The sequence below is a fragment of the Marmota marmota genome, unplaced genomic scaffold (genome assembly GCF_001458135.2).
Source record: "Marmota marmota marmota unplaced genomic scaffold, marMar, whole genome shotgun sequence".
NCBI classification, from domain to species: domain Eukaryota; kingdom Metazoa; phylum Chordata; class Mammalia; order Rodentia; family Sciuridae; genus Marmota; species Marmota marmota.
The window spans coordinates 67185185-67208790 of NW_026000174.1; the positions used below are offsets into that span (position 1 = coordinate 67185185).

Sequence of the window (23606 nt, forward strand, 5' to 3'; positions counted from 1 at the left end):
CCTAAGCCAGTTAATCCCAGGAAATCTGATTATTTGAGTCCAGCTCTGGTTTTACAGACAAGGTTTCTAAGGCTCAGAAAAGGGAAGTTATTTACTAAAAGTCACACAGCTAATGTTAATGTCCAGGCTGATTTAGAACCCAAGTTTTCTGCTGTACTATCCAATAGTGCTAAAATAAACTTAGGGCAAGAATGTGGCAAGTTGGGGGGAAAATACCCTAGTTAGCAGGAGCCAGAGATTGGGGCAGGAAAGAGACCAAAAGGAAGGCTGTGGTGGTTCTGGGAAGCCCCAGTCAGGGCCATTGCCTCAGTGACCTACTCAGAAAGAGCAGGCAGGTCACACAGACTGCCAAAGCTAGATGGCCCCTAAGAACTCATCAAATCTCCCCCTCTCATTTTCCAAGTGAGAATGTCCCCAAGGCCACACTGTCTGCTAGTCCAGGTCATGATGGGTATTCAGATCTCCAGATTTTGGAGCTGTACCCTTTGTAGCTCTGTCAAGGAGGCCATGTTTGGGACAGTAAGGCAAGGGCTGCAAATACAATCTGAAAGGAGCTGGTGTTATCAGTGTTGCTGACCCTCAAGTCCCCACTCTATCCAGTGCCACCTCTGCTCGAGTTCTGGGCCCTCCCTCCCACAGCAACCTACCTCTTCTTTTCTCCCCACCAATGTTAGGGGTAGCCAAGCAAGGGGACATGGAGGGACCTCAACAGTCCTGCTCCTATGCTCCTACTCTCCCACACAGTGTAGCAACCCTCAGGCATGTGACAGATAATTAGCTGTTTAATGACTCCAGGTGAAAGGGCTCATTACCTCACAAGGTAGCCCATTCTCATACTGGACCCCTGCCCCGCCCCGCCTTTTCTTTCTTTTTTTGTGGTACTGGGGATTGAACTCAGGGGCACTCAACCATTGAGCCACATCCCCAGCCCTGTCATACTGGACATCTCTAAGAGTTAAAAAGTGACTCTTTTGTTCTGAGCTAAAATGAGTTTCCTTAGATTTCCATCAGTTGTTTTGGTTCTCTGAGGTCACCCAAGTCTAAACTGTCCCAGACTGGCCGGTTGGTTGGAGACAGTATATGTGTAGCCTTGCCTTTACCAGGGGCCCTACCTGGACTGGCTTCCAATTAATCTGATAAACTAATTTGTGCTAACAACAAGGCACCACAGGGATAGACAGGTGGGAAGCATTTTATCTGTGGAGAGGCTATTCCTTGGGGCCCAACTTAGTTGGGAAAGAGATCCTTTCTTTTGGGGCAGCAGGGTTCCAGACAGTGAGTTTTGCACAACCTCATTCCCTAACCCCTGGCAGTGGAGCTTAAGGTTTGGAATCAGGTAAGACTCCTCCATCCAACGTCATCCTGTAGCCAGCAGCAGGGGTCCAGGGCAAGTTTCATGCATTGCTTCTCTGCATCTTGAGAGAAGTTTGTTCTCTTAATCTGCTTCACCAAATGCAATCAATAGCTCTTCATGAATAATTTATTGGCATTAGGATCTTAAGTGCTGGAGGCAAAGGACCTACACTGGAACCTCAGGGCACTGAACTTCTTATATCATAGTATTTTAGAAAGCCCCATTTTTTTCCTTGATGTCTTAACTAAAGAAAAAAAAATTATAAGGGATGAAGGACAAGAAAAACCCACAAGAGGGCTCAGATAGGGGCCATCATCCCCACAACTGAGGTGTTGCTAAGATGCAGTCGGAGGAGGAACAGCTCTGGAGGAGCTGTTAGAGAGGAGCTTCTCCCTGCTGCTGAGTCTGGAAGGCTCACTGGCTGTTCTTTCTGAAGAAATATCGAAATGGGAAGACAGTGCTGCAGGAACAAGAGCAGAGTAGGCTGAGACTAGAGATCTCCTTCCCTTCTCCCCAGTTCCCATTAATGACTCATTAGCCAGGGCATTTTGCTCTGGGGAATCACTGAATGGAAATTCAGGTCCAGAACAGCATTTGAGAAGGTAGCTAAATTAATTACACGAAGAAGGGAGAAATAAAGGAAAAAGAATTGCAAAGGGATGGCTGAACCCTAGACAGGGAGGGATTTGCTAACTGTTCTCCACAAAAAAGACTCTGAAGACAACCTAGGTTCAGAGGGAAGGATAGAAATGTTTTGGAAACTGTATTATCTGAATGGCCCCATAAAACATGAATAGTCTCTATTCAAGCAAGGTCTGTGAAGCCAGGCCTTATTCTTAGTACATTAGAATGGGGGTGAGGTGCACAAAAATGAATGAGATGGTATTAAATTCCCAGTTAGGGCCCACGTCCTCAATCTCATTTCCACAATCTATCCTGGAGATCACTGAGACACTTCTGCAAGTCATCTGTTTTTACTCTCATTTCCCCGGAAAGACTCAATGAGGCAGCTCTGGAGCTAGACCACTGCTTGGATGCTGGATCTCAGTCTGATGGCAGGAAAGAAGTCCTCCTTACCTTAGAAACCCAAAGAAGCCACTGGTTCCTAGCTCTTTAGGTGGAGGTGGGTTGTTTTGCTGTAATGGTGGGACAACTGGCCCTGGCAGACTCTGTTCCTTTTTAGAACCTGTAAAGAAAACACTCAGGCAGGAAAAACATATTGGTCCATGGGCTACTTTCACGCGATTAGGAAACAGAACAGCCTCGTGCCAGGATTTCTTTAAAACCAGGTGAATTATTTGCTCTGACCTTTCCAATTTCATCTCAGCTCAATAAGATGCTAGTCTGACCTTGAAGTATTTTCAAAGCCAGGCTCCACAGATATTTACCCAGCTCAACTCCCCAGCTATCCACCACGGCTGGTATGTTTTCACAGAGAATGACAACTTGCCAAGTAACTCACTCGCATTATATCCTGCTTCTAGGATAACTACAGTCCACACTGAATCATCATGCTGGGCGAAGGATCAGCAAGTCGGAAGGGCAACACCTCCATATGCATTCCCAGGTCTTGCAGAGCCCCGGTCTGTGCCCTCAGTGTTAATACTAATACCTGAGGGGGAAGGGAGAAAGAGCTCCCCAAGATGGTTCTCCAGTTGCACAGAAAAAGGAGATACATCTCTTCCAACTTTTCCATAACACTTCCCACCTTATTCTGAAACATTTGGAGGGGCTGGGGTTGTGGCTCAGTGGCAGAGCATTTGCCTAGCATGTGAGAGGCCCTGGGTTCGATCCTTAGCACCACAATAAACAAATATAATAAAGGCATGTTGTCCATCTACAACTACAAAAAAAAATTTTAAAAAGAAACACTTTGGAACTGCAACTTCACTATCAGAAGCAGAAGAAGGGGGCTGGGGATGGGGCTCAGTGGTAAATCACTTGCCTAGCATGTGTGAGGCACTGGGTTCAATCCTCAGCACCACATAAAACAAACAAACAAACAAATAAAATTAAGGTATTGTGTCCATCCATAACTTGAAAAAAAAAAAGAAAGATGGAAAGAAAGAAGCAGAGGAAGAGCACACATTATTGCCTCCCTCACACCTTCGTCGGGAGCTGGGAGGAGGATCCTGTTACTCCAAGTCAGTCCCACTGGAGGACAATCACTGGTGCCTCTAAGGGTGAGAGGAACACCACACGGAATGTGCACAAACTCAGAGCACTAGAAGGGTAGGACATTGATTAAAGGAAGGTAAATATGAACTTCCCAGAACCTACCCTGTTCCTGGGCATCAGCGGTATCAGAATCTAGGTTCGCCTGCCATTCCTGCTGGGGTTTTCTTTCCTTGTTCTGGTAAAAAGAAGACCAAGAAAAGTCCTAAGTTTTACTCCTATATGGCTGGTGATCTGACTTGCTATTTTCTGATGAACTGATTTCACATCAGCACCGGGGCCTGGCTTCTGGCTGCCCAGGCAGGTCTGAGACTCCCTGCTATAGGACTGTCCTTTTTCATTTCAGCTCCCTAACCATTGTCTGTCTAAAACCACAAAATTTAAGAGCTGATAACAAGCCAAGCTGGGCTTACCTTACTGTTCCCTACTGTGGAGAGTTCCCACTATTACTGACACAATATCGAGGCTTCAGAAACCAGGACAACCTTACCATTACCTTGGAGAACTGTATAACTGTCAGATAAAACTGACCCATAAACCATTTGCCACAAGACAGTATGCTGAAGCTACCCCATGAGTCTCTAGAGTGGCCTGGTTGCTGGGGAGGACATGAGCAGAGTGGGTAGCGGTTGTCAAGGCTTCATAGGGAGAGTGACGTCTGGATGGGGCCTGCATGGATGAGCGGGATTCTCATCTTGGGGGTGAGGATCTGGACAGTGAGAGCACAGCACTCTGGACAGGGACATGATGTAAAGGGCACAGTACCAATAAAGAGTAAATGCAATCAGCATGACTAGTGCCAGGCCCGGCAGAAACAGGTGATGGCTTTAGCAGCCAGCACAATACAGTGCAATCTTTCTCCATGTGCCACAGCCTGATAGGAATTCCTCTGCACTCTGAAGAAGACATTCTACAACCTGTTTCCAGGACCACAGCATTTCTAAGTAAACACCCTGAGAGTCAGAAACATGGTGCATATATTTTCTTTGGGAATGTGTCTGAGAGAGTCCAGCAGAGCCCATGTTCTTGAGCTGTGACACTGTGAATTCTAGAGCAGAATGGGCTCAGGGAGGTAGGCTCAGGGAAGACCTCAGGACATGCAGGACTGGCCCCCCACCCCAACCATAAACTTCAGGTTAGAACAATAGATCTTTATGAGGTGAGATTCTTCACAAACCCCTCAAATATAGTCCATAGTGGCAGCCCCCTAAGTCATATTCCCCAAAAAGTGACAGGGAACTCTAGAAAGAAAGGACATAGACCATTCTTACTTTTTCTAGACAGAGTGGTGACAGGATTTAGAGGGCCTGGCTCTGGTTTCTGGCTTGAGGAAATAATTCTTACAAGTTTGATGAAACGATGCTCTGGAGCTTCAATTTTGCTATATGGAGTAGCCCCAGTAGAGTGGCATCTATTAGGGCTGATACAGGGTCCAGAGGGCAAAGGCCTGGGGACAGAGGTAGAGTCTGCTCCAAGCCAGGGAGACAAGACTTGTGAGGACAAGACAGAGGCCTTTGTGAGCTCCTTTGTGATCTTGAGGGAGGTTTTCCCAGGCAAAGTTGTAAGAGAGAAAAAACAGCCTGAAGGAGACTGAGGGTTTCATCAGGGACCTCCAGCAGAACAGCATGCTGAACCTCTATATGTCCAGGGTTGGATCTGTTGAGAAGTGGCTTCAGTGGAGGGGGAAACAAGCTATGAGCACCAGTCCGTTTCACTTCTAGGCCATTTCTATGTTTATCCACACCCCCACTTCCACCTTTTTTTTGTCCTTCCAACGTCTGGGTCTCTAGGTGTAGGGTCTGAAGGAGCAAAGGGAAGGGATCTACCTTTCCTGCTTATTCTTCCCAAAATCCAAAGCACCGTTCATGAGATAATTGTTGTATTCAGCTAAGCTCTCCCTGTGCAGGTTCCCAATGTGTTTAGGCATGCACAGGCTGCACTGGCTGAGATCCTGTACCCTAACTTCCCCCAGAGGCGAGAGAAAATATCAAGCATTGGACATAGGCACAAATTCAATTTTTCCAGCTCAACTGACTTACACTGAGAGTCACTGTGATCATTTTAATTTAGGAGAAATCCTCTCCCTGGGAACAGGGTCTGTGATGGAGGCTGTCTTTGGGCTTTGAGTCAAAATCAATAAACATGCTTCTTTTACTCAGTTTTTTTCTAAACCCAGAATCAGGTTGAAAAGGTAATTATGTTGAGTAAGAAGCTGTGGGTACAGTTCTTGAGGGAGATGATGTGTCAAACTAAGAATAGGAAGGTACGAAGGGTAGGGAGTGAGGGAAACGTTCCTTTAATAATAATTATCTTGGTTGTATAAAGTGTCTTTGTTCCCCAGAGCTTCATGTACTCTTCTTGTACTTTCTCATTTCTTTCTTTTCTTTTTTTCTTTCCTTTTTCCTTTTACCTCTAGAAAGGATGGGAAGTAAAGAGGGGGGCGACTTTCTTCCCAAAGTCACTCAGTGGGCCACTTGGCTATGGCACAACTGGGGCTTGTCCTGGACCCCCAGAGGCAGAGGGCTAGAACCCTCCCCGATACACATTATAAACTCCTGGAGAGAAGAAGCCAGGTTTTACATGTGTTTGTATGTGCTCTAGCACATAACATAATATAATATCTTGCAAACAGGAGACAGAATAATGGTTTAGAAATGTAAATTGCAGGATGAGGGTTTATATCTCAGTGTGAGACCCAGGTTCAATTCCCAGTACTGCAGAAAGGAAGAAAATTTCTTTTAAAAATGTTTTAGGGGGGCTGGGGATGTGGCTCAAGTGGTAGCGCGCTCGCCTGGCATGCGTGCGGCCCGGGTTCGATCCTCAGCACCACATACAGACAAAGATGTTGTGTCTGCCAAATACTAAAAAATAAATATTAAAATTCTCTCTCTCTCTCCCTCTTTCTCACTCTCTCTCACTCTTTCTTAAAAAAAAAAAATGTTTTAGGGAGGGCTGGGGCTGTAGCTCAGTGGTTGAGTACTTGCCTTGCATGTGTGAGCCACTGTATTCGATCCTCAGCACCACATAAAAATAAATAAACAAAATAAAGATATTGTGTCCATCTGCAACTAAAATATTAAAAAAAAATTTTAGGGAGTTGCACATCTATAATCCCAGCTACTCAAGAGGCTGAGGCAGGAGAATCACAAGTTTCAGGCCAGCCTGGGTAATGTAGCAAGAAACAGTCTCATAATAAAAAGTAAAAAGGACTGGGGCTGTAGCTTAGTGATAGAGCACCCCTGGGCGCAATCTCCAGTACTTAAAAAAAAAGAAAAAGGTTTTAGGAAATTCTTGTGATCTTGAAGGTGACCTCAAAGCCTTCCATGATCCTGCTGGCCTGTCCAGTAACATTTCTGGTCCTGTGTTCTAAGCTCGAGGTGGGCTGGCTGCAGTCACCAAACACCTGCACTCTTCTCTCTCAGCCAGAGCTCTTTCAGTTCCTCTGAGCTCCTCTGGAAACCCTTCCTTCATGGTAACTTTGTGTTCTCTTTGTACCCTGTGCTTCCTTTTCCCCTGCACATGGCCTATCTATAAGTAACTATCCGCCTGGCCTGACACTGCTGGTGTTTTTAGGGGAGCACACGATATTCCTGGCACTTGGCACACAGCAGACACAATGAAAATTCGTTGAATTCATGCACATGTGCTCAATAGCTGATCATGTTATAGGTCCTGGGAAGGTGAAGGAAATGAGTTGGTAGTGTTTGGAAACTTAGGGTCAGAGCTACTTTGGACACATGAAGTGAAAAGAAAAGAGGAAAGATCTATAAGGCAGGTATAACAGCTAATAGCTATTTAAAGAGGGAAAGAAATGTAAAAAGGCACTGCTTTAGGGCTGGGGTTGTGGCTCAGTGGTAAAGTACTTGCCTCACATGTGTGAGGCACTGGGTTTGATTCTCAGCACTGCATATAAAAAATGAATAAAATAAAGTCCATCAACAACTAAAAATAATATTTTAAAAAATGGGCACTACTTTAGAGACTATTATGAGAAAAAAGCCTTGAAATGGAGGAGAAGCAGATATATGAATATTCAAATTGGGAACAGACTCCATAAGTAGAATCAAACCAAATGGTCAGGGGCCAGCACATCACTGCTTCAGAGATTTTCTCTTACCAATTTCCAATGCTGATAAATGTCTAGCTCATCTGTTAAAATTAGACATGCCCAGACTCAGACTCCAGTGTAGATGAAAGCAAAAAGTTTTCTAAAGAGAAAGTTCTACCCTGGATTCCACCTCTATTTAATACAGACCTATTTTCTTACTTCAACAGGAAAGTACAAGCAGCTGCTTTCTAAGCTAAGAAGAGAGATGTTTTAACAAAAGGATTCATCCACATGTATATTATGCAGCCACTTTGGGGATGGGTTGTGGCAAGGGGGAAATCGCTGAAAGTTGTTCTGCAGACAGTGAAACCTGAGAATGCGCTCAGTCAGTTCCATCTGCAGTAACAGGAAACTTGCCCTGCAGAAGAGCGGGAGCAGCCAGGAACCTCAAAGCCTCCATTTTGGTGCTCACCTTCCTGGTTTCCATATGGGGCTTCTTTTTGCTGCTTTCTTGACTAGAAGTCCCTATCTTGGCCCTGAGTGGGGGAAAAAGCCCAGAAAATGTTACTGGCAGTGACAACATTACCACATTCTAGCAAATGTGGCCCAAATGAATATTTCAGCAGGTTGGCTATTTTTATACCACTCCTGGCTGGCAGGAAAAATTGTGTGGCCAAATTTTCTTTGGGTGCTGTTTTAATTCACAGTAGAATCCCATTTGAGACACTTAAGGATATGAGGTTTGAAAAAGGGAAAATGTGACTGACAGTAGGTTTTTAGATTCTGAGATACTTGATTGAGCATCAAAACCCAGAGAAAGGGAAAATCTGAGGCCTCATCTCTGTGGAAAATTCATTCAAATGGAACACAGCAAAGCTTCATTCCCTCGAGTACCCTCACATCGCCCTAGGTTGGAAAGGAACTCTTAGCTCTGCTCTTCCAACGTGTACACCTGGAAGGCACAGGGCAGCTCCTTTGTGGTCTATTCTAGGAACCCACATGGTCCCAGGAAAAGAGCAACTGCTTTCTTTGAACCCGGGTGAAAGCACTGTGGGCTGGGCAGCAAACCACACCTTGGACTATTCCAGCAGGCCTCTCTGGGATGCTAATAAGGAAGACCAAACTATCTTACAGACTCCTTTTATCCCTGAGAATTAAATGATCATAAGTAGCCTTCACAATAGCAACTTCAACATTCCACCTCATAACTGATGTACTCAACATTCCACCAACAAGTGATATGTAATAATTGATACTTCACCTAATAATTGATACTCACCCTAATAATTGATATAAACCCTTTTGCAAGCATTTATATTTCTCTCTGGACTATCTTTAAGGTTCTAAGAGCTTGCTGCTCACTAAGTAAAACAGAATAATTATATTTTATTTTATTCTCTCTTTTTGTTTTTGGATAATGTTCTGACTTCATAATTTCATGCCCTTCGACTGGGCCTTCTATAATGCTGCCATAGTAAGCATTCACTTGTAACAGGGGTTTACTTGAAACTTACATGTTTTTTTTTTTCTTTTTCCCCAATTTTCTTCTCCCTGATCTTCTCCTTCCTGATCTCTCCTCCCTAATCTCATTTTTTCTGAGTCACCTCTTTAAAAGTCCCCTGTTCCTGAGGATGGGCAGAATCACAGCCTTTGGAAGAGGAAATCCCCTGTGTTTCTCTTTTGTTAACAAAGCAATAAACCTTCTTTTTCCTTTTTCTCAAGACCTTGTTTTCATTACTGGATTGGTGTCAAGGACGAGGACCAAGCTTTTGGTTATATACTGACTGCATTGAAGTCAGTTCTACAGATCCAATTGTATTTCCTCTCAGCCTTCATCTTGGACAGAACAATCCTACTTTACTGAGAAAGGGAATGCGTTCAAATTACATCATAAATATCAACTCGCTTCCTTTCCTTAGCCCACTCACTGGAATAGGCAGGTACTATTGAAACCTCCCAAAAGAAAGTGATTTGCCCAAGAACAGAACCCACTACAGCCCAGGTGGCAAAGCCTGCCTAGGAGGAGTCAGCCTCCCAGACCCTGCCACTGACCTGTGCAGCCCTGTCCTGCTGGGGGAGCTTGGCTCTTCCACAAGTCCTCGTTTCCTCATGGAGGCTCCTGCTGCTCTCTTCTCAGTTAGAAGCTTCAGGGAAGAACCAGATTTCTGTGAGCCTCCTTTTCCAGAGTGTCTCACATTCAAGAGGGTATCATGGAAGGGCGCTCCCCATCTTTTTTTTTTTTTAATATTTTTTATTTGGACACAATGCACCTTTATTTTATTTATTTTTATGTGGGTGCTGAGGATCAAACCCAGCACCCCGCATGTGCTAGACAAACGCTCTACTGCTGAGCCACAACTCCAGGCCCAGGAGGTCCCCATCTTTAACTTGCCAAAGGCAACTTTATTTTTTTGATAATGCTGGGGATGGAACCCAGGGCTGCATGTTAGGCAAGTGCTCTACCACTGAGCTATAGTCTCAGCCTTCAAAGGCAACTTTTATCAACAGCTTTGTAGCAAAGATAGATAGATGTTCTGTTAGAGACATGGTCTCTGAAATCTAGCCAAGGGGACATATAGGGTCTCCTGCCTACAATTCTGATGGGACCCAGGCAGTGACCAATCAGCAAAGTCTGAGGAAGTCAAAAGCAGCACTTTGGGGAAAATGGGAGGTGATTACAGTGATTTTAATTTTGTACAAAAAGGGCAAACTTACCAATCCAAGAGGAGTGTCATTTATTGGTTTCCCTACAATAGGAAATTTAAATGTCATAATGGATCAAAACTTGTTTTGCCTAAATTTCTGGCTACTATTTATTTCTCAGAATTGGCCCCAGACAAAACCTCCCCATGTACCCTTCTCCCTTCCACCTGGTACCACTTTCCCTAGAAACAGTATCTTCAAATTCTCATCCTCCACTACTCCAGAAGGATTGTCATCTACAAGTTGAAATGGGTTTGATTCACATTATATTTTAAAGATATATCACTTAAAAGGGGATAATCCTCATTATAAAAGAAAAACTGTGACTTTAGGCATCAATGACAAATGAATTAGAGAGATACTTGAAGCAAGGCCTTTGCACCCTTTTTAAAACACACTAGCACGTGTTTTCTTGTCCCTCAATAAATAAAATTAGCCATGGCCCTCAGAGATTAAAAACTGGGAGATACCTTTAAGACATCACTAAGGTGAGTCACTGGATACTCAAAAGTTAAGAAAGTGTTTATAGAAGACTTATCTTCTATTGAGTCTGACTTTGTATATTCCACCTATCAGTATTTATATCGTCAATCTTTTTAACAACTCGTGAAGTGGTACTAGTATTTTTCTTCACCATTTCACAAAGGAGGCACAGAAAGACTAATTGATCAAAGGTCATACAGCTATTAAGTATCAAAAGCCATGGATCTGAACCAGGCTTTGGAGAACGTGATCCCGGCTTCTTCAAGGCAGTTGGGGCCCAGTCTGGCAGACCCTTTCACCATATTCAGCTTGTACTGCTAATGGCTTTCTTCTCTGCCACCCTCAGTCCTCTCATGCTACTTACCAGGTGACAGGTTTTCTTGAAACCATTTCATCTCCACATATAGAGTGAAAACAAAAGGGTAGGGGATCAAGATGATTTCTCCATGTTTGAATTTCAGGTGGGAAACTCTCTCCCACTTGCTTTTATCTGGGAAATGGTGCTGAGGAGTGAGGACAGATGACAGCTGCATTCCCTGAGGACTACTTTAGGGACTAGATTCCCCACCCCTTTCCATGACCCACCCTCCAAACTGCATATGATTCTATTGTTTCCACTGGAATCTACAATGGGAGCTATAGCTCATGATAGCCAGAAAAGAAAGGATACAGGGAAACACAATGAAGTGTTCTGTAACAAAGGGCTGCAGATTGTCCAAGTTTCCCAAGACTGCACGGATGGAATCCTGAAAAAGATATGTGAAATGACTTCAATACTGTCAAATCTCATCCAATCTTTCCATTTATATTTTTCACTGCTTCTCACATACCCTGTCTTCTAACAAAACTGAACTATTTTCTATTCCCTAAATGTGCCTTCTGTCTCTCCACTTCTGTCCTTTTCCTGTTCCCTCTGCCTGAAATGGGCTCTCTACCCATCAGTACACCTGTCCTTATCCTACCTTTCTTGTAAGGTACAGTTCAAAAGTTATCTCCTCCAGAAAGCTTTCTCAAGTTGTAATTAACTGTTGTCCCAAACTTCACAGTAATTAGCCTGGGGCCTCTATTACATTTCACATACATCATACACACATTTTATTTTCCTTAAGGGAGATCTAATTGAAGTTGAATACACAACTGATTTATCTTAGCATCCCTTCTCCGGTGTCTACCATAGGAGGTGATGCAGAACAAGTTCTTAACAAATGGATATGCAAATGAATAATACCAATATTTATCAATATATAGTTATTTTGCTTCTGCTTAAATCAAACCTTTTCTTCTACTCTCTTTAAATCTTAATTGATTAGTTTCTAGTTAACGGTGATTATTAGTTTATGCTAATTAAACACTTGGATATTATAAAAAGACTGCTGGATTTCTACAGGAAAAAAGTGAATTTTAGTTCCAGCTCTGTCATTTCACCTCTCCAAACCTCATTTTCCTCCTGTTTGGGCTCTCAGAAGTAAGAAACTGTGTCATTGGCTGGGCTCAGTAATGCACACATATAATCCCAGTGACTTGGGAGGCTGAGGCAGAAGGCTCACAAGTTCAAAGCCAGCCTCAGCAACTTAGCAAGGCTCTAAGCAACTTAGTGAGACCCTGCCTCAAAAAAAATATATATATAAAAGACTCGGGATGTGGCTCAGTGGTTAAGTGCCCCTGGATTCAATCTCTGGTACCCCCTCATCCCCCAAAAGAAAGAAACTGTTGTTGTTTATCTTTGTATTCTCTGTAGGAGCATGGTGTCTTGCTTATAACAGCTAATTTTATTCAATAATTACTATGGCAAGTGATTGTTTATATATATGTATCAACTTAACACTCATAAACTCTCTATGAGATAGGCAGCTCTATTATTCCCATTTTGCAGATAAAGAAACAGAGATAAAGAGAGGTGAAAAACACTTATTCAAGATTTACCAGTTGGTCTGCAAATATTCTCGCTGTTCTGATTTTTGTAATAATCAGGGCAGGCTAAACATTTGCTATATTAAGGCCATGCATGGTGTCCCCAGACCTAGTTCTTTCCCTGGGTCTGGTTTTATAAGTGCTGGTGATAAACCCAATCTGATTTACAATATGATCATTTTGTATGACCATACTATGACTATGATTCTACATTATCTTGATCCACCTTTTGAAAAATGATAGTACAGCTAGTGGGGTAACTTGCAAATAATCAATACTAAGTTGCAGACTTGTCTAAAAGAACATGTAAACAAAATACAGAAATTTTCTTACTACCAGTTGCCATTAAATGTATTGTAAAATTACTGTTTTTATTTTCTAGGTGATTCTGATATCATTAGAAGCATACCAGAACAGACTGGTGAAAAGTAAAATGTGTAAAATTTTTCTTTAATAAAACTTGGCAGGGTGTGTTTTAAAAACAAACAAACAAAAAAAAGATTTAGCCAGTTGGAAATGATGGAGCCAGGATCTAAGCCCAAGCAGCAGGGCTTCAGAGCTCACACTCTTAACCATTAGACTAGATCACCTCTCAATAAATATTCGTTGACAATAAATAAATGAATGCAAGACAGTGATAACACTGCCCCCAAACTAATGAAAGTAAGACAAAGAGAAGATGTAAAAAGCACCTTGAAAAAAAGTGTTTTGTTTTACGTTTTTTAGTACATCTTTTATTTGACAATAGATGACAATAGATCTTTTATTTATTTATATGTGGTGCTAAAGGATCAAACCCAGGGCCTCACCATGCCAGGCAAGTGCTGTACCACTAAGCCACAACTCCAGCCCCCTGAAATTCTTTTTTTTTTTTTTAAAGAGAGAGAGAGAGAGAGAGAGAGAGAATTTGTAATATTTATTTTTTAGTTTTCGGCGGACACAACATCTTTATTTGTATGTGGTGCTGAGGATCAAACCCAGGCCGCACGTATGCCAGGCGAGCGCACTACCACTTGAGCCACATCTCCAGCCCCCCCTGAAATTCTTAATACAATATAGAAATATATGTAAATACTCTCTGGCTACTACTTATAGGGCTACTGGTAGGCACTGCATACATCTATTCCTAATCCTTACCACAATCTTGAAAATAGGCATCACTTATTAACCTTATTTGATAGGTAAGGGAACAGACTTAGAAAGAGTAAGTAACTTGCCTCAAGTCACATACCTATGTTTGAATAGAACAACTAGATTTCAAATTCAGGTTCTCAAGTCTGTGCTCCCTCCACCCACTATGCTGTCTTGAGCTTTTCTCTGTCCAAATTAATTGAAGCAAAGTAACATAAAGTTTGCTCTGCTCAGAATTTTAAAAAGCAGAAAAATTTCACGGTTCTATATGGAAATAACTGTTATTTATAATGATGTCCTTGAGGCCTTGTAAAATCCTAATGTATCTTTTAACATGTAGCTTGAGAGCCACAGGAACTTTTAAGGCTATGACTTAAAGATATGCTTTCTTGGAGTTCTGTGGTAAAGTGCATTTAATAAATTATAATTCTTTGCAATGTGGAAGTACATCTTAGTAAGTCACTTGTCCTAAATCCCTGAGTTGTGAAGTTAGAAGAGGATAAATGAGTTCTGACCTCTTGTTTTACAGATGAGGCAATTGGAATCCAGATTGGCAAATGATCTGCCAAGGGTCACACACTAATAAAGTGACTAAACCAGGACTAGACTCTAAAGCCCCCAGAATTCCAACTCATCCAATGCTTTCACCAATTTACAAAACTGCCCACCTGCTCAGTTGTCTTTTGGCTGGAAAGCCTAAAACTAGAGGAGCTGGGTAGAAAAGGAATGAAAATGAAATGGGAATAAAGCAACTGCAAATGTTTCTAATTAAAATAAAGACAGCAACCTTATCTATGTATTTACAGTTGAATTTCCTGGACGTCAAGTACCAGGCAGTGGTTGGGATGAGGTTTCCCAGAGTCCTGGAAGGTGGAAGGGCTCCTGAAGTCTTCTATGTGCCAGCCCCCACAAAAGGGTGTGTGTGTGTCTGGGAACTCTGGTGGAAACAAAGTAACTCTCAGCCTCAAAGGTGCTGACAATTCAACTAGAATTGAGAAAGGATATGGGCTTTAAATTTTCCTAGAAAAACAGTAAAGTTTCTTTGCAGAGGAAACGTAGGAGGAGAAGCCAAGTTACCAAGTGGAGTTTGTGACTCAGTTTGTAGGAAATAATTAGAAGTCTGGATGTGGATGTATCCTTGGTGGAAAGAATAACTTTCCCAGAAGTTGTCTGCTTCTTTCCTCACCTCCAGCTCCTGGATGATGACGTCCTTATTTTCTATCTCTTCTCCTCTAGAAGGTAAACAGATAAATGATGACTAACAAGGAAAGCTCTGGCAAGAACAGATTTTGGTCTACTCTTTAAATAGCTGAAGAGACATGAATACATAACAGTTGTGTGTGCTGAGGCTGTTGCTCAGGGGGAAGAAATGATCACCTAGGTGGTGTGGTCTGAGCATGGTAAAAAGTACCAAAATGTCTTCTCGGTTGACCTGCCGAGATCTGAAATCCCTGCTGTGACAGCTAATAATTCATTAGTCCAGTTGCCCTCCAAGTGTGGTTTGGGGGGACCCTAGGGGTCCTCAAAAACTTTTTGAGGCGTGTCTAAGAGCAAATCTACTTTTATACTACTACTAAAATGTTATTTGCCTTTACAATTTTTCATTCGTACATTAATGCAAAAGCAACAGTGACAAAACTGCTGGTGCCTTGGCACAAATCTAGCTAACTGCACTAAGCTGTACCAGCAATCACAGTAATTATTACTGCCACATGGGAGAAAAAAATCCAGTTTCATATAATACCCTTGAGAAAGCAATAAAAAATAATTATAGAAAACCTCAACCCTTGACTACATCTCTTTTTTTATCTTCAAACTTATATAAATTTATTTTAGCTGATATATAAAAACAAAAATTGTACTTATTTATGGGGTTCCATGTGACATTTTGATACATGTATGGGTTGTACAGTGTTTAAATCAGAGTAAACATATCCATCTCTTCATTTATCATTTATTTATAGAGAAAACATTCAAAATAACTTCTTTTAGCTTTTTGACATACACAGTACATGACAGTATCTTTTAAAACATGTTATGTGATAACACAGGAAGTATGCATAAAGTTTTTCTTTTGCTTACCAGAATATACCAGGTTCAATATATAATGGCTGACTTGAGGAAAAGCACTCATGTGATTCTTTAAGTTGTCAAACTGAATGAGCTGCTTTTTCCATGAAATTATATTTTACTTGAATGATCAGCTAACAAACAAACTATGGTTGTTATTCAGACTTGGGAGTTTGATAGACATTTTCTCAAAAATGAATAAAGTGAGTATGTCAACTCAAGGGAAACAACTGACAGTATTTGTTGTCAATGGTATATCTGGGGCTCTCAAGAGAAATTTTGAATTTTGGAAAACTTCTATTCACCATTGTAAGTTTGACAGTGTCAATCTGATAAGATTGGTAGTGACATTAATTTTTTTTATATTATATAATGAAACGTGTCAACTTTTAGAAGATCTGAGGAGGTCGGTGAATCAAAACTTTCTAGGGGCCGGGGTTGTGGTTCAGTGGTAGAGCACTTGCCTTGCTTGCGCGAGGCACTGGGTTTGATCCCCAGCACAACAGAAAAATAAACAAATAAAATAAAGCTATTATGTCCATCTAAAACTAAAAAAATATTTTAAAAAATACCAAATGACCAATGGAATTCATCATATTACAATATCATGCTAAACACAACATTCATTAAAAAAACAAAAACAAGATAGGCCAATGGATTTTAACATAAGAGTTCAAAAAGTTCACTGTTATAATTTCAGATTTCACATTGCAACTAACATTAGGGGGAAAAATACCCTACCATTTGAAAAAACCACAAACTACCACTTGTCCATGTTTTTGTTTTTGTTTTGTGATGCTGGGGATGGAACCCAGAGCCCTGTGCATGCTATATACCCCAACTCAATCAAGTTTAGATGTAGGATCAAAGAAGAATATCTATGATGATTTGAAAGGGCTATTATTATGTTTCTACCTACCTTTCCCAACTACAAATTTATGAGTTGGTCTTTTTTTTTTAAATATCAACAAAAACAAAAACAATGCAACAGACTGAATGTGGAAGTAGATATGGTAATGCAGCTAACAGTCTCAGACACTAATATATTTGCAGAAATGTAAAATGATGCCAATCTTCTCACCATTTTTTTTTCACTTTAGAAAATATTTTAAAATAAAAACACATGAAAACTTCATGGATATATCATTTTAAAATTAATACATTTAACAAATTTACCATTTGTTCATTTTGAAGCATATAACTCACTGGTATCACTTCTACAATGTGGTATTGTAACAGTGGTCCATTTTATGCTTTGAATATAGTCCCTGCTGCCCTGCCCCTGCAATTTATTTTAAAAATAGACATTTCTTTCTCTTCCTCTCTCCCCTCTCCTCCCTAATCTCTCCCCCTCCCTAATCTCAAGGGAGATAAGATTACCTTTTTCCCCATCCCAAGTAGAGTTATCTGTCCCAGAGTACACACCCACCACAGGAATGAAGTAATCCAGATTTGGGGGATGGCACCAGAAGATATCAGAAATGACTATCTCCCAAATTAACAAGTGAATTACAACTCCCACAGAGAAAGTGTGGAATATAACCTTTGAGTCACCTCTTTAAAAGCCCCCTGTTCCTGCTGATGGGCAGAATCACAACCTTTGGGACAGGAGTCCCTGTGTTTCTCCTTTACTAGCAAAGCAATAAATCTTCTTCTTCCTTTTTCTCAAAACTGTATCCTTGGGACTGGGATTGTGGCTCAGTGGTAGAGCGCTTGCTTAGCATGCGTGAGGCACTGGGTTCGATCTTCAGCAATACATAAAAATAAAGGTATTGTGTCCACCTACATCTGGAGAATAAATGTTTAAAAAAAATGTATCCTTGTTATTGGATTGGCACTGGGGACAAAGATTGAGCTTTCGGAAACAGTATGACCATCACTACTATTTCCAAAATTTTCTATCATCCCAAGCAGAAACACTGCTCAAGCATTAAGTCTCCATTCTTCCCTCCTCTCAGCCCCCATGTCCTCTAATCTACTTTCTGTCTCTGAATTTCCATTTCATACAAATGGAATCATACAATATTTGTCCTTTTGTGATTGACTTTTTTTTCACTTAACATATGCTTCAAAAAATTATCCTCCTTATACGTATATCACAACTTCATTCTTTTTTGCAATTTCTTTTTATGGACTACAGATAATCCATTGTGCATATATACCATTTTTTAAATTTTTTTATTCATTTATTCACTGATGGACACTTGGGTTGTTTCCACCTTCTGGCTACTGTGACCAATGCTGCTATGAGCATCATTGTACAAGTTATACGAGTCTCTGTTTTCAATTCTAGGAATATAATTGCTGGTCATATGGTAATTATGTTTTAAATTTTTGATAAACTGCCAATCTGTTTTCTATAGCAGCTGCACCATTTTACATTCCCACCAGCAATTTACAAGGGTTCCAAATTTCTTCACATCTTTGCCAACAGTGTTACCTTCTGCTTTTTTTTTTTTTCAGCCATGCTGGCAGGTATATTGTGGTTTTGATATGTATTTCCCTACTGATTAATGATATTGGGTATCTTTTCATAAGCTGCTGGCCATTTGTATATCTTCTTTGGAGAAATGCCTATTCAAGCCCATTGTCTGTTTTCTAGTTGGATTGTTTATTTTTCTGTTGTTTAGTTGTAAGTGTTCTCTATATATTTTGAATATTAAACCCTGATCAGATATATGATTTGCAAATATTTTTTTCCATGCTGTGGGTTGCCTTTTACTCAGTTAGGTACTTTTTATTAGATCCAAACCATAACAGAGAATCCTATAATATGCTAATCCAACAACTGGACTGGACGGCAGTCTCCTGAACAGAATGAAGACAAAGAGGGGATGAGCCTGGAAGAATATACTAATTTGGGCTTACACAGGCTAACCTCCTATCTTGAAAATTACCTGATGCTGTTGCCATATCTGATTTTGAATTTGTACACGTTGGGTCCTGCGTGAAGAAACCTCGTCTCTGGAAATGGGTAGGTAAAAGGTTTTAAACTCATTGCTTCCAAATGGTAGCCTAAATGAAGTAGAAATATTAGAGAATTATTAAAAGGGAAAATATAATGAGTAGAGAAAGAGGTCTGGAATTCTAAAGGATCAAAGCTACCTGTATACAACACAAGGTATTGATTTCAGAGAGAGCTGAGATAGAGTAAACAGAATAGGTACAATGTAAGATGAATCTGAGTTTGAATCTCAGATCCAGTGACCCCTTTAATTTCTCTGAGCCTTGGTTTTCTTACACAACAACAAACAACAATGACTTTTTTTCTTTGTTTTTAAAAGTCAGGGGTTCACTATATTGTCCAGGCTGCCCTGAACTCCCTGGGCTCAAGCAATCCTCACACCTCAGCCTCCCAAGGAGCTGAGATTATAGGAATGTACCACTGTACCCAGCTAACAACTTTTGCCATGCCCTATTCTAATTGCTGTATATATTATCTTATTTCATCTTCACAAAAAAATTATGAGCTAAGTAGTCTAAGTTTGATAAATGAGGAAACTGAGGCACTGAGAGTTGAAGTGACCAGCACATAGCTATGAATATTGGAATCTGGATTCAGACTTAAGTATAGATCCATTAACTACTCTGCCAGTGGAATATCTGGGGAATATTAGGAGGAAAAACAAGTTAATAAACAAAATAATTTTGCAAGTAGTAAAAGATCATTCACACATAAAGGACTATTTCCATTATTCTTCCTTTCATATTACCCTAATGTCATTTCTACTTTGCAGGGAAAACTCTTGTATGTTGAAGTCAGCAGATCTTTGGGCCCAAAGAATGGAATTTCCCATAGTTTCCAAAGTTTAAGTCTGGGTTGCCAGTAAGGAGAGACTCCAGGGTCTGATCTCGGCTCTGTGGGATTAGAATGAAAGGAGAGTGGAGCCAGAATTCATGAGACTATTTAGACTAAAATTGCAGTCAAAACTAAAAAGTAGTTGATGCCAAGTCCAAAGTCGCTGGAGTGGAAATATTGTTTATATCCTAAGAAAAAAACTTGCTGATGCCCTTTGTCCAGGGTATAGCAGGAGCTCAAATCTAGATTTGATATAGTTTTGGTGCCAAATGAGTTTTCTATGTAGTAGGCAGGGAGCCACCTGGTGAGACTTAGTTGCTGCCACAGAATTTTAGCCCTGTTATTCAGAGTTCTTCTAAGATGTAGTCACCTGGGGCCTGGGGGCATCAGAGCAAAAGAAATGAAGAACATTTGCTGGATGTGACAATCTAGAGAGGAAATGTCACGTGCTACACACCATAGCTGGCTGTTTGAAAGAAGAAAAAACAACCTACTTCTAGCTGGGGCCTGTTCCTGTTAATTGCTGGCTGCCCACTTCAGAAACAAACAGCACACGCTAATTACCTCATGTGAAAATAAAGATTAGACAGCATAATCCAAAACAACAACATAGTAGTAATGGTTCAAAGATTTCACAGGATTATTTTCCAACATTTTTTACTGTAGCCATAGTGACATTATGTCCCAGTAATGAGTTGATATTACCTTGCAGAAAAAGGTCAGATTCTAGACCCATTTTTAGGTGACCACAAATCATGATGGCTTTTAAGTAAATGAAGAGAAATTATAGAAGAATGGGATGGTGCAAAAGACATAAGATTTAAAATTGGAAGACCAAGGCTTAAGTTCTACTTTTGCCCCTCATTAGTCATTAGCAAATCAATTAGTCTTTTCATTTCTTAGTTTCTACATCTACAATGGGAATTGCACCTACCCCTGGACTGTTGAAGGAATTAAATAAGATAATGTGGTAAGCAGCTACTCCACAAATTCCGGAGTATAATATAAAATACCAGCTATTATGATAGATTTGAAGAGTTTCTTTCTGAATGCTTTACAAGAAAAGTGAATCCAAGAAAGCAAAGTTGATTAGCTTTAACCTCAGTGCAAAAATCTGACAGATCCCAGCCTAGAACCTTTCCTTGAAAATACACAAGTATTGGGCTGGGGATGTGGCTCAAGCAGTAGCGCGCTCGCCTGGCATGTGTGCTGCCCAGGTTCGATCCTCAGCACCCCATACAAACAAAGATGTTGTGTCCGCCGAAAACTAAAAAATAAATGTTTAAAAATTATCTCTCTCTCACTTTTTTTTTAAAAAAAGATGAAGATTCATCAACTCTAAAAAATCTTAAAAAAAAAAAAAGAAAGAAAATACTCAAGTATTAGATTTAAAAGACACACAGAGCCAGGCATGGTGATGCACACCTATAATCCATTACTTGAGAGGCTGAGGCAGAAGGATTGCAAGTTTGAGGCCAGCCTTGGCAATTCAGTAAGACCTGGTCTCAAAATAAAAATTAAAAAAGGGCTGGGGATGTAGCTCAGTGGTAAAGTGACCCTGAGTTCAATTCCTGGTATCAAGGGGAAAAAAAAATGAAAGTAACAACTTCCACAAAGTCACATAATCCAGTACGGACCCAGGAATAGTCCCTCAAGATTGTCAACCCTTCTGGTCTCTGCATTTTCCCATTACAACCTATCATGTTGTCATTTTAATCTACAACCTGTTCACACTCATGACTAAGGACGATCCCATGTAAATTCATTCTGGACAGAGATATTGAAACAAAATATGAACTTTTCTGATGAATGGTTCATAGAATTATAATTTGGAATGTAAACTCTTATATTCACATTTTTTGTCTTCAAGCTCCATTTTCAAAAGAACTATTCTGTTTCTTCACAATGTAGGGTGATAAGGATAACTAATAAAATAATGCATGTATAATTGCTCACTGAAGTACTTAGCACATAGGTTACCCAATAAGGAAGTCATATGTGTGTATGTGTATATATGTGTATATGTAATATATAACACATATAATATATACACACACACATATATGTGTATATATTTTGCATGGGGGGGGGGGCGGTGGGTACAGGAGTTGAACCCAGGGACTTATTCTTGCTAGTTAAGTGCTTTACCACTGAACCACACCCCAAGCCCAAGAAATTTTTTTTTAAACAAAAGCATTAAGATACAAGATAGAAAGAGATTGATGAGGCTACTTCCAAGCTTACTGACATCATTCTGTTTTCTCAAAGGTTTTCTCCCCCTTTCTGGTAAGATGTAACCTTTAAAATGCCACTGGCATTCGTGCAGGAATAGATTTGCCCTTGGACCTGTTTCAGGTTTTGTTTGGGGGAGGAGGGAGAGTAATTAAACTTAATAGGAAGAGAACCCTCACATGAAATCAAAAGGTCTTAGTGGACATCTCAATAAACCAGAAATGAATCTAAATTAACCTCTTAAATTACTCTTCACACCTAAGTGCATCTTCTACTTCCATCTTAACCCTAAAAGTTAATGAAAAACGTGCTTTGGTCAATAGATCCAGGATTGTGCTCTTTATCCAAAAAAGCAGTGGTTCCTCATCTCAAGACTCACCTAGCAGTTGTGACTTGTCACATGAAAATCATCAACCACTGCATTAGCATTCACACCACCCTGAACTCACTAAGAATCCTACGAACCCCAGAAACCCAAAAGGCATTTGGATGTAAAATTGCAGGCAGTGAGGGACATTTTATTTTATAGTTATACCACTGGGTGACCTGCCCTGAAAGATTACATGTAGGGAGAAGATTAAAAATGAACAGGAAGCAGGGCTGGAGTTGTGGCTCAGTGGTAGAGCACTTGCCTCATACGCGTGAGTCCCTGAGTTAGATCTTCAGCACCACATAAAAATAAATAAATTGGGCTGGGGTTGTGGCTGAGCTGTAGAGTGCTCACCTAGCACGTGTGAGGCTCTGGGTTCGATTCTCAGCACCACATAAAAATAAATAAGTAAAATAATGGTATTGTGTCCAACTACAATTGAAAAATAAATATTTAAAACAAACAAATAAATAAATAAATAAAAATAAAGATATTGTGTCCATCTACAAGTTTTCTAAATGAAAAGGAAAAAAAAGCAGTATCAATAGTTTCAAAAGGGCAAGTGGTGGAAAGAATATCCTCAGTTGAAGAGAAAGGAAGCATCTTTTACAACGTCAAGCTATAAACTGAGCCTCTAATATACATACCTCAATAGTCTTAGTGGCAGAAGATACAGGGAAGTGTAAAAAGAAGCCTCCAACATATACTTTATTCTTGGCATGAAACAATGGTAGATTCTGAGGAAATTAATAAGAAAACAAAGTGCTGGGTGAAGTGAGGCAGGCGTGTAATCCTAGGGACTTCGAAGGCTGAGGCAGAAATAACACAAATTCTAAGCCACCCAGGTAATTTAGTGAGACCCTGTATATTACCTTACAAACTGACCTAGACTCAGCATTAGCTGTAATTCTTCATATTTTACCACTTCAGCATAATGAATTAGGCTAATAATTGAAAAGAAACAGAAAGTTTTGCACTTTGAAAGGCCATCAGACCACAGGGATCTGACAGCGAATAGGGCTTACCCAGGAAAAAAACAAAATACAACCCTCTTTCTTTCTTCTTTCTTTTGCAGTGCTAGAGATTGAACCCAGGGCCTCATACACACCAGGCAAATGGTCTACCACTAGTTATACCCTCAGCCCCCCGCAATATCTTATTTATAAAGCACTTTTAATTTATACATAATGCTTTCAAATGATCCAAAATTTTCTACTGAAGTAGGCGGGACAGATTCAGATAGCACTTATGCTCCATGCTCAGTGTTTTTTTTTTTTTTTTTTTTTTTTATCCAATTTTGACCATTATTCTAATTCATGCTGTTCATTTT

General features: G+C 40.5%; 1 protein-coding gene, 1 long non-coding RNA gene and 1 other non-coding gene across 3 annotated transcripts; 2 read left to right on the forward strand and 1 right to left on the reverse strand.

Moving 5' to 3' along the window:
* Positions 1-1462: 1462 nt before the first annotated feature.
* Majin (membrane anchored junction protein) lies at positions 1463-20399 on the reverse strand. Its single transcript, XM_015478221.2, has 11 exons — positions 20380-20399; positions 18773-18890; positions 14992-15037; positions 11434-11509; positions 11128-11253; positions 10293-10324; positions 9630-9721; positions 8050-8113; positions 3635-3707; positions 2432-2540; positions 1463-1814 (listed from the first exon to the last, which is right to left on the reverse strand). The coding sequence occupies exons 2-11, from the start codon at positions 18871-18873 to the stop codon at positions 1769-1771; spliced, it is 765 nt and encodes a 254-aa protein (XP_015333707.2). The 5' UTR covers positions 18874-18890; positions 20380-20399; the 3' UTR covers positions 1463-1768.
* LOC125612151 lies at positions 12431-18952 on the forward strand. Its single transcript, XR_007342492.1, has 4 exons — positions 12431-12819; positions 16269-16285; positions 16325-16326; positions 18942-18952. It is a non-coding gene; the product is annotated as an uncharacterized LOC125612151 (long non-coding RNA).
* Positions 12695-12828, forward strand: LOC125612174. Its single transcript, XR_007342515.1, has one exon. It is a non-coding gene; the product is annotated as a small nucleolar RNA SNORA72 (small nucleolar RNA).
* Positions 20400-23606: the final 3207 nt, after the last annotated feature.